This window comes from Tupaia chinensis, unplaced genomic scaffold (assembly GCF_000334495.1).
Source record: "Tupaia chinensis unplaced genomic scaffold, TupChi_1.0 Scaffold149131_1, whole genome shotgun sequence".
Classification (NCBI taxonomy): Eukaryota; Metazoa; Chordata; class Mammalia; order Scandentia; family Tupaiidae; genus Tupaia; species Tupaia belangeri.
The window spans coordinates 1720600-1732305 of NW_006208977.1; the positions used below are offsets into that span (position 1 = coordinate 1720600).

Consider the following 11706-nt stretch of genomic DNA (forward strand, 5'->3'; position numbering starts at 1 on the left):
AAAGAGTGTGGCTAGGCAGCTTAGTGAATTAATTGCTTATGAATTAAAAATAAATTATTATAAAATAGATTTCTGTACATTTTACATACATATAATCTCTCTCAATAGATAAGCCACGTGGTCAGTTACATAGCCCGAGTCTGTTCAATCCCAGCCGAAGTCGTGCCCGGTCATCTGGTAGAACTTCAAGTTGAAAGGCCGGTAGAACTCGCGCAGCCTCTGCACCACCTCGCGGTCGATCTCGGGGTGCGTCCTGCCTTTGGTTTTGCCCAGGCAGTGGGGCTTGCTGCTGCCCTCGGCCTTCTTCAGGCAGGGGAAGCCCTTGGTCTTGTTGAAGTAGAAGTGCTTGTCCGTGATGATCCTCTTGAGGCCCAGGAAGTCCTGCACGCGGCCCAGCTCCCCGGCCGGGTCGCTGATGAGCCGCTCCCCGCTGACGAACAGCATCTGGCCCAGCGGGAAGTGGCGCAGCCAGTGCCCCAGGTGCTTGGCGGCGCTCCACGACGTGTCGATGAGGCCCGCGCTCCTGTTCCGGAACGTCAGGCTCTCGAAGGTGGGGATGTCGGGCCGCTTGGACAGCGTCTGCGTGTAGTCCGAGATGGCTCTGGTCACCGGGTCGCGCACCACCACGATGAGCTTGGTGTCCTTGGACATGGCCGAGATGCGCGCGGGCGCCTCCCGCGTCACGAAGTAGCTGGGCGTCTTCTCCATGGTGATCTGGCCGTCCAGGGTTCTGGGCATCAGGTCCCTGAGAAAAGTAAACAAATCAAACTCAGGTCAGAAGGCGCCTCCTTCTTGGCCACACGCCTCAAGCTCAACAGTTCTAATCCCGGCTTCTTCTTATTAGTGTCTCAGGGCTGTGCAAAGGTGCGAAGATACATTCAGAGCTGAAAGGTGCACTAACATCTCTGAAGTTTGGAAGCTAGATGCCACTATCTTTGAGCAAAGTAAAAAGTAAGCCATGCGTGTATCTGAGTTACTGTGGGGGGTGTCACCGCCCTCTTAATTTTTAGGGTCCCCAGCTTTCTAACTGCCCGGAACACCTGATGTTGAAGCACAAAAGCCTTTGGCATCCGGGATACCTGTCTTCCTAAACAGTAGCGCCTGGGGCTACAGAGATCCCCTGTCTGTAGTCCTGAGCCAGCCTGCCTTCCCAGGCTCACCAAGCCCGGGCAAATGTGCCAAGGGGATGTGAGTCCAGCCAGGTTATACCGTCTTTTCCCAGAAACTACTGACAAAATGCTTTTACTCCAAAAACTAATGAAGCCCGAACAATTGAAAAAATTAGGTGAAATCAGATGAAGCAAAAACTGATACAAATATGCCGTAAGAAAGTTCCCAAAACTGGGACCGGCAGTTAGCGTAATGGCTATGTCACTGGACTCCCACGTAGTTCAAGTCCCGGACCCGGTGGCTTAAACTCACGCCGGGCACGTGTGCATGTGTGCCCAAGATCCTGAGAGGAGAATGGAGGAGAAGGGATTGTGGCGTGGCCATCCCCCTGGGGGGTGATTTCTTGCTTTCTATCTCTCTGTCTCTCTCTGTCTGGGGAGCGCATGCGCCCTATAGCAAAAAGCTCTCCAAAAATAAATAAATAAATAAATACATAAATACATAAATAAATAAAGTTCCCAAAACACACTAAAGAAGCTTTAGATTCCATTCAGAGAAAGAAAAGGTAAGATAGCTATCACAGTATTCATTTAAGCAAGTGTGAAGATAATACTGTTACGACCAACCTACAGTAGGTAAAGGCCGTGACTCTGAACAACAAGCTTTTGTATGCTGACACATCACGGTCACATAGATCCATGAATCAATGATGTAAGACTCTGATTACAAAACATGAAATCAAAAGAGACATGAACATAGCCGATCTTGTAAAACAACAGGTTGCTGACGGTTTTTGTTTTTTCACATAAATTCTGTCAGACGATTGTGCAATTTTTGCTCTAAAACATTAGTCCTGAACCCAGAATTCAGGCGTCTGCAAATGCTGCTAGTTCATCCTCCAGAACATTTCCTGTAAATCCGCAGGAAGGTACTCTACGAGGTGGAAATGGCACCAACTGAGACAACCGAGTAATGATAGGGGAAGACTGAGAGAAGGAACGAGGAGCTCCTTGGGTAGGGAGGTTGGTGCGTGTCGGGAAGAGGACGTACAACGTCTGCTTAGCTGGTCCCGTGGTGCAATGGTTAGGCACTGTGCACTGGGAGCCAGATACCCTATGGTTGGCTATGGTTCATTCATTCAAGTCTCAGTCCCAGAACCTTAAAAAGCACGCCAGATGCATGAGCGTGTGTGGGTGCCCCAAGTCCTGACAGGATGAAGTGGAGAAGGGATTGCAACATGACTACATCACATTGCACTGTGCTTTCCCACTTTCTGTCTCTCTAGTAAGCTGTGTGTCCTCCGGCCATTAAAACAACAATTTCTTCTCAATCAGAGCAAGTGCCCACTGGTTTAAGGTTCTGCTGCATCTCAGGGATGGGAAATTGAAGGACAGAGAGAAAAAAGGTGATGGCTGAGCAGTCCTCCTGGGACAAGACACTTCCGATATGTGAAGGGGTCCTAGTAAGCTTTACAAAGGCAGGGACTCTACTGGTCCTATCCTCTGTTGTTCCCAACACCTAACATGGTGCCTAGAACAATGGTGGGGGTCCAAGAAATATTTGTTAAGGAATATATATTAGAATAAATATATAAAAGAATACATAAAGGAGAAAGTGCCCTGGCTGATTGTTAAATCTCCAGTAAAAATATTGGGTTGTCAGAAAAAAATCGCATTTTTGGGGGGGGGGTTTTCTATGCAAAAAATCCATCATGACTTTTCTGACAACCCAATATAAAGGGTTAAGAGTATGAGTTTTGGGGACCAGCAGTTAGCGTAATGGCTATGTCGCTGAACTCCCATGTAGCTGACTGCAGTTCAAGTCCCAGACCTGATGGCCTCCCACACGGGGCGTGTGTGCATACCCAAAATACTAAGAGGAAAATAGAGAAGGGATTGCGGCATGGCCATCCCCCCTGGGGGGTGATTTCTTCCTTCCTATATCTCTGTCTCTCTCTGTCTCTCTGGCGAGCGCACGTGCCCTATAGCAAAAACCTCTCAAAAAAAAAAAAAAAGTATGAGTTTTGGTTTAAATGGGCTTTGGTTCTAGTCCCTCTCTACCACTTAATACCTTGTGACCAGGAAACACTTAACCTATTTGAATCTTAGTATCCTAAGATGTGAAATGAGAATATCACCTACCTGTGCTTTATAAAAGTTAAATGAGGTGGGGCTGGCAGGTGGTATGGTGGTTAAGGGCACTGGACTCCCACATGGCTGACCGTGGTTCAAGTCCCAGACCTGGCGGCTCTCTCTCTCTTTCTGTCCCTCTCTAGTCAAATTTGAAAGAAAATAAGTAAATTCATACATAAAGTTAAATAAAATAATCCTAAAATAAAATTAAATGAGGTGTGTAAACTGAAGCAGCTTAGCTTAATAGTTTAAGAATGTGGACTTAAAAGTCAGTCTCCCTAGGTTCAAATCCTGGCTTTGCCACCTCTAAGCTGTGTCACCTTGAATAGCTTATTTAACTATTCTAAGCTTCTTGTCCTTGTTCACAAAAATGAAAATACCTAGCTCACAGGAGTTTAAAACAATTTGTAATTGTCATGTGGTTAGAATATACCTGACATAAGTATATACTTGACCAATATTAGCGATTCCTACTGTGTATATGTTATCATTCTCTTGTGAAATTGCTCAGTATACTTTGTCCTGCCATGCACAAAAATTAAGCGTGTATGTACATGCGCTGGTGTGTAAATATCACTCAGTTTCACCTAGGCACAAGAAGGGGGAAGACAATTTCCACATTGTTTTTGACCAAATAATTGTCTCTCGGTGGAACATTCTAAACTTCCAGCTTCAAGCTGTTCTAACGTACTGAAACCACAACTCCTCTACTAAGCACATTCATAGAAGTGAGATAAACTGTTTATCACATGAGCCAGAAAGGGCCATCCCCCGGAGAGCAAGCTCCTTCTTCCGGATGTTGCCAACAGGGAGCTGGAGGCAGCAGGCTTTTCCCCGAGGAAGGCAGCCTCCGCAGCACCAGAGCAGCCCTGGCTTACGCTAAAGCTGGATTGACCCACTTTGCTCATTAACCACTTAGATTAATGTAGCAGTGTCATCAGGCTAATGTGATGGAGGATTAAGGCGAATCTCAGCTGCAACGTACTTCGCATTTCACTAGAAAGCAGGTCAAGTCACACAAAGGCCCAGTTTCTTCCCTGGATTAAACCATCTGCAACTGGGCCATCCATGAGAGGCTCATATTCAGAACCGGTGTGATCACACAGGAAGAGAAAATCCAGTTCCCGAAGTTGGGCAGGGCCACCGTGGAGGGCTGGGTTGAGAGGCTGACCCAGAGCATCACTCTGACCTAGTGTGGGCTCTGAAGTTGGGCCAATGGCTCTCAGCACTGTTTGGGGATGTCACAGCCCTGAACAGGTAGGTTACTTCACCTGTCTGTCCACGCTACAATTTTCTCATCTGAACGGTGCAGGGGGAAAGAATGTTGGTGGTTCACCTGCAGTGGCACCCACGGCAGGGCATCACCGCGGAGGCCCAGGCTGTGTGAGAGGCCCAGGTTTGCTTCCCTAATTGACCGGGTGAGGCCAGGCATGGTAACGGGCACCTGTGGTCCTGGCTGCCTGGGGGACTGGAGCAGAAGGAGCGTGGCATGACAAGACCCTGTCAAAGAGAGAAGCCAAATTTCTCTCTTTCTCGTTTAAAAAACACAAACCTCGTAGTGCTATGGTTAAGCACTGTGCTGTGTGTAGAAAGCTGGATCCCATACGGCCAACCATGGTCCAATTCCCAGCCCTAGCAGGTGGTTGTAGCATACGTGGCCCAAATCCTGACTGGATAGATTGCAGTGTGCCCACGCCCCACTGAGGGAGGGGGGCACTTTCTCGCTCCCTCTTTCTCTTTCTCTCTCCAGAGAGCACACCTGTATTCTAGCAATATACACACACACACACACAAAAAAAAAAAAAGGAAAGAAAACACACACACACACACACACACACACACACACACAAAGAAATTGATGTCCACTCCTTAAGTTTCTGAGAGGACTACAGAACCAGGCGTGGCACCAGCTGGGTACCTAGTTGGTGCTAGGAACATGTCGTCAATGATCTCCTGTTGACAGGACCTTAGTAAGGACGCAAGGGGCCTCATCACCTTCCCATCCTACCCCACAGGGGGCAGCGGAGAAGGCGCAGTACAGGAGTGCAGGATCCATCTGCAGCCTGCCCGGGGCCCACGGCCATCTCTGACCCTTGGTGCCTGCGGGTCCTCAACATCCCAAAAGAAGGATATGTGGGTAACTGAACGAGAGGCTAAACTGGCAGCTGAGAGAAAACCACACCTAATAGGACGGATAAGAAGGCATGGTGGTGAAGGCTGCTGGACTCCACCTGGCCAACTATGCAGTTTAAGTCCCGACCCAGTGGCCTGGGAAACACACTGGGCACATGTGCATGTGTGTCCAAATCCTGACAGAAGAATGGAGGACAAGTGATTGGGGCGTAGCCATCCTCCATGGGGAATGCTTTCTCTCTCTCTCTCTCTCTCTCTCTCTCTTTCTCTCTCTCTCTCTCCAGAAAATGCACATACGTTCTAGCAAATTAAAAATAAAATAAATAACTAAATAAATAAGGGAAATGGGAGACCAACCATAAATAAAGTGTCCTTGGGCTGTGAGCAGATTTATTGTGCTCGATGGCTTGTTGGTACCCCCAAGCATATGGGGTACCAACTCCCCAGGATGGTCTGGAGTTTGTCCACATGTGTCAGAAAGCACTCAAGGAGCCTCGGGATGTATTTTGATTCTTGTCAAAATAATGGAGTGAGAGAACTACAGCTGTGACAAAGAGATTTCTCAGCCCTCCTCCAGAGGCTCAGGGGCCGCTCTCCCCGTGGCGTGCTTAGTCACAGTGAGTGACTGAGAAGCGAGGTGCACTGGGTTCTTAATCATGTCAGCAGATGCATCCTGAACCCACTCCTCAGGCTACCAGGGGCACAGCTGTAACAGGCCCTGGGCTCGGGTGGCACCTGGTATCTCTCCAGCACACCCCTGTGGATCCTGTTTAAGAACACCTGACTCAGCAGCCCTAGTGAAAGCGCAGCAATGACTTCGTGCAGGCTCATCGCCTCGGGAACAGGGACCCTGCGAGGGGGTTTCCCAGGGAGGAGGGATGGGGCTGGACACCTAGTACAGCTTGGGCAGGTGGGACTTTATAGCCAAGAAGCAGGGGTGTGAGATGGCAGGGGGGCGGGAGTTGGGGTGGAAAGTTTTTAGGAAGGAAAGGTCAGGCCAGGGTGACCGGACCTCACTTGGTGAGTGGAGGCTGAGGAACTGATCAGATATCAAGGATAGTGGGATTCTTGCGAAAATGGCTGAGAGGGGTTCTTTGCTACGAGATGGCCCTAGGAGAAAGTTCAAGAGCCTATAGTTTAGTCAAGCAGAGAACCGTCGTGACACCATTGGGGAGCTCAGCGTAGCCTGAGAAGTGTGTGGAGAGCCCCTGGCGCAGAACTTCCCAGGCAGTTTCAGGCAGGTCCCTCTTTCCCCTTCGGCTGCTCTTCTCCCCCCACCGCCCCCTCAACCCATCCCAGGTCCTGAAGCAAAGTCCTTATTAGGAGTGTCCTGGGTCCACCTTCTTCTTTCCCTCTCCTCCTCTGGTCCTGCTCTCTTGCCCTTATGAGAAACCTCTCTGAGCTCGACAATGGCTCAGAGAAGGAAGGACTGGGGGGCCCGTGTGCCCACCCCAGCCACCCCAACAGCGGATCCAGCCTCAGGCTGGTCTCCAAAGTGAGCACATGCAGGTTAATTGAGCTGCCCATTATGAAAGCCAGTTTCTCAAACGGATAGTCATAGCTAATAATTATACAGTGCTTTGGAGTTCACGAAGAAACTTTCACATACATTATCTGATTTAATCCCTCAAGACGAGCCTTTGAGGTGGGTAGTATAATCCCCAATTTACGAATGAAGAAACTGAGGGTAAAGGAAAGAGGGTGACTCGCTTGAAGGTGGGTCCCCAGCCCTCAGGTCCAAGAGTTGGGACTCGGAATCAGCTCTCCTGATGTTTCGGTCACCACCCCCCACCCTCCTTTGTTTCTCCTTAATACGGATTAAGAACCCACGGAACCGCACACCTGTCATTGCTTTAAACGGATACCTGTCTCTTTTCTTCCTTGTTCATAGATAAGGACCTTAATAGTGGGTATTTCAGTACTAATCAGATCATCGCTGATCATAATTGTTCAAATATGAGTCAGATTTCAAAACAATAAACTTCTTGGGTTCACACACTCCCATTTTTAACTGCATCCTATGGGATCTGGAAAATTACCAACCACCGCAACAGCTCCTCCCTTTAGCGCCCCTTCTCCCCTCTTTTCCACACAGGCGGGGGGCTACCCCTTAGGAAAGCACATAAATGTGGCAGAGCAAGAACAGATGCTTCAGAAGCCAATGAGGCGAGGCAGTATCTCCAGTCCAAGGCTCGAGGAGTCACTGCTCCCAGCCCATGGGAAGTACCCTGAGGACAAGCTTCAGACACCAAGCAGACACAGGTGTGTCTACCAGTGAATGTCAGTGATGGAAACCAGAAAAGATGCCACCTCTTCAGTTAAACCTAAGGGGTGAGGCAGGCTCGTCACTTGAAAACTTGCCGTGTGCAGTAGCCCCATCGTCTAGAAGTTAAAGAAGCTGGATCCCACATGGCTGTGGCTTTAAAAACACACCAGGTATATGTGCATGCATGCCCCAAATCCTGACAAGATGAGAAACCAAGGAGCAGGGATGGGGGGTGACCACAGCCACTGGGGAAGCTTTCTCCCTCTCCCTTTCCCTGTCTCTCTCTCTCACCTGTGTCCCTCGTAATTATAAACAACAACAATAAAAAATGCACAGGGGTGACAAGAACAATGAACTTCTGAGAACTCCAGTGAGTTGACAGAGGACCCTGAAACCCAAGAGGGCTTGAAAGGTCTTTTCTGGGCTCTCAACTAGTTTGCGGTATTTATAAGAAAGTCATCACCTCTGTGCACACGAGAACCACTGAGGGAGCATTAGCAGGTACTCACTGCTGGGGTCCCACCCCAGACACTGACTCAGGTGAATGGGGTCCCAACATGGGAGTGTTTCGGAGAGTGCTACTGCACAGCCAAGACTGGAAACCACTGTTCTGTGGTATCAGTGGGCCTGCCCCTGTCATGCACTTCAGTCATTGACTTCACTGATGAAATTTAAGTGCACCCAAATGGAGACACTGAATACAGAAGGCCACCAGGGTGAGGGGAAATAAGAAACAACATTGTGAGCAGAACTAAATAAGTCGTTGAGCCAATTCAAGACTTAACATTTGGGTCAAAGGCCTAGCATTAAGGCTGGAGAACTAAGGGTCATACTCTCAGCTGACAGTAGACCTTGTCCCAAAGCAAGTAAGGGTTCATGCCCCAGTGGTCTAGGAACTGCAGAGATAAGAACAAATAAAATACAATACAGCTGGGCTGTTCCATAGTCCAGTGGTTTCAGCTCTGTGCAATGGGAGCTGGATTCCACATGGCTGATCAGGGTTCAAATCCCAGCCCCAACTCTTTGACAAACACACCAGGTACATGCACATGCATGCCCCAAATACTGATAGGATGGAGACACGGAGGAGAAAGTTTGATTATGCTCCCTTGAGAAGTTCTTCCTCTCTTTCTCATGTGTGCATGTGCAAGAATGCACACTCTCTAGAATTAAAATTAAAAGTGTGAGGACCAGCAGTTAGCATAATGGCTATGTTGCTGGACTCCTATGTACTCAAGTTGAGTGTGGTTCGAGTCCCGGACCCGGTGGCTTAAACTCACAGGAGGCATGTGTGCATGCGTGCCCAAGATCCCAAGAGGAGACTGGAGGAGAAGGGATTGCGGTGTGGCCATCCCCCCTGGGGGGTGATTTCTCATTTTCTGTCTCTCTGTCTCTCCCTTCTGGAGAGCCCACGTGCCCTATAGCAAAAACCTCTCCAAAAAAAAAAAAAAAATTAAATTAAAACTGTGGTAAGCTAAACACTATCAGGCTAATGCAAAGGTAAAAAAAGAAAATTTGTTGCCCCTGCACACACACACACACACACACACACACACACACACATACCTCTGGCAGTTAGTTATCAAATACAAATCAGGTTAGCAGTAAAACAAAATAATACAAACTACAGAGGAAAGATAAGGCCATCTTCTGTGATAATGAAATGCTAACAGATGCATCTAATCCTTTCATCCTCAAAGGCTAGATAATATCAACATAAACAGGAGAAAGAAAAACAAACAGGTGAAGAATCCTATCAGTATTATATTATCTCATTTATGCGTCTGCCAAAGTTCATTGCTTCAAATGAAAATAAATTCTCTTAAAAAAAAAAAAACCCTCATAAAATAAAATGAATGAATGTTAAAAATGACTACCAGGCTATTTTTCTCTTGACTAATCATGAGGCAGGATGGAGAAAGCAGATGGACAGAACCACACGTGAAGATTTAGACTCCCCAAGCCCAGGTCAGAAATAACCTCTTTTGGTGCCTTTTTTCTCTAGATTAGAGAAGACAGCTGAGCAGGTGAGCCTACTGCCTGAAGAGACATTTCTCCATGGGGGATAGCTACCCTCAGACTTTGCAGAGGTAGAGTTTACCACTACCTGTCTCTAATCTTCATGGGACTCTGAAGTTCTGTGGCTAGAAGCAGACTATCAAAAACAAACCTTCAGACCAGCCCATAGCCTAGAAGTTAAGGGATCAGGTCCCCTTGTGGTTCAAATCCCAGCCCTGGTGCCTTGAAAAACTCACCAGGCACAGGTGTATTTGCGTGCCCAAAATCCCAACAGGGTAGAGAAATGGAGAAAGGAGTGCAGCATGACCATGCTCCATTGGGAGGTGAGTTTTTTACCCTCTTCTCTCTGTCTCTCACCTATGCCTGGTGACGTACATGCTCTCTGGGAACAGGAAATTAGAATGAACCAGAGAAGTTCTAGAAAGCTCTATAATTCCGATGTTAGCCAGTACTGAATGTTTCCCTAATTTTCTTTTTCTGCTTCTTCCTTTTCTTAGGTGACACTCTACTCCTATAATCCAGCAACTGAACTTATTGTTTGAACTGGTAAATTACACAACCATAGAAAGGGAGATTATTGAAATAGGCATAATCTAACTTGCGACAGCTGGACAGATGCTGGGACATTTGTGCAAAATAGATGATGGGAGTTAATGAGCTTCAGAGAGAACCAGCAGCAGCCCATGTTGAGTTGGGGTAGGTCACCTTCAAATCCCACTGAGGACAACTTAGGAAGAGACAGGAGAGCAGTGGGTCTCCCCTTTCCCCTCTTCCACGAGGAGAATGATTTCCTTACTCAGCTACACAAACACCTCATATTTTCTAAACTCCAACCAAGATTTTGGTCCCTCTTTTTTAAAATTTACTTTTCTGGCCCAATCTGGAAACAGTAGCACACTGAACTACAGTTCAGTGGCTGCTGGGTGTGGCTGGAAGCCACATGACTGACCGGAGTTCAGATCGCTGGTTCTGCTTGAGAAATATGCCAGGATCCTGATGAGCTGGAGGACCAGGGAAAGGGGACTGCAGCATGGTGGAATCCTGCAAAGGGTGTACCCCGACCCTGTTTTTCTCTAGTGCATACGCATTGTCTATCATGAATACAATCAGTAAACCTTAACAATGTTCTTGTTGAGACCAGCAGTTGGAGTAATGTCTATGCCACCGGACTCCACGTAGTCGACTGCAGTTTGAGTCCCAGACACAGTGGCTTAAACTCACACTGGGCACGTGTGCATGCGTGCCCAAGATCCCAAGAGAATGGAGGAGAAGGGATTGCAGTGTGGCCATCCCCGCCGGGGGATGATTTCTCGCTTTCAGTCTCTCTGTCTCTGTCTGTCTTTTTGGCGAGCGCACGTGCCCTATAGCAAAAATCTCCCCCGAAAAAAAATTTACTTGTTAATTTACATATAGTAAAAGTCATCCTTGGTGTCCAGTTCTATGAATTTTAACAAATTCCTAGAATTATGTGACCACCACCACCATGAAGATACAGAACAGTTCAAACATGCCCCAAATCATCTTACATTCTCTCTTCCAAGGGAGAGTTTACAAGTTCTCCCTAAAGGGTCAAAGACTGCCTAATGCCTTGTTTTGATATTGTTTTGGGGTACATATGATTTCCAAAAGTTCATGGAAAATGGAATTTGAGGACAAATTTGGTGAAAATAATTTCAAAATCCATGTAGTTTATTCCTAGGTGTCATTTCCATGAGCTTTTTGAGGACCCCCACATACTGACTGAGATGAAAAAGGTCAGGGTGGTCCAGCGGCCTAGCAATTACGGGAGCTAGACACCGCACGGCCAGCTCTGCAGTTTGAGACCTGGATCCAGAAGTAGGAAAAACACGCCGGGCCTGTGTGCATGTCCCCAATACCAAACAGGATGAAGAAATGGAGGAGAAGGGATCAGAGTAACCATGACCCCCACGGGAGGCTTTCTCCCACCCTGTCTCTTTCCATCTTCTCCATCTCTGGGAGCACATATGTACTCTGGCACTTATGGGGGAAAAAAAAAACCTGAAAAGATATACCCACTGCTGCTTT

General features: G+C 47.7%; 1 protein-coding gene across 1 annotated transcript in view; it reads right to left on the reverse strand.

The window, feature by feature from the left end:
* Nucleotides 1–39: 39 nt before the first annotated feature.
* The window catches only part of LOC102489387 (heparan sulfate glucosamine 3-O-sulfotransferase 3B1), an 82683-nt gene continuing 71016 nt past the window's right edge, over nucleotides 40–11706 (reverse strand). The window contains exon 2 of the mRNA XM_006170901.3: nucleotides 40–745. Coding sequence (XP_006170963.2) covers nucleotides 145–745 — 601 coding nt within the window. The 3' untranslated portion in view covers nucleotides 40–144. The remainder of the gene's footprint in view (nucleotides 746–11706) is intronic.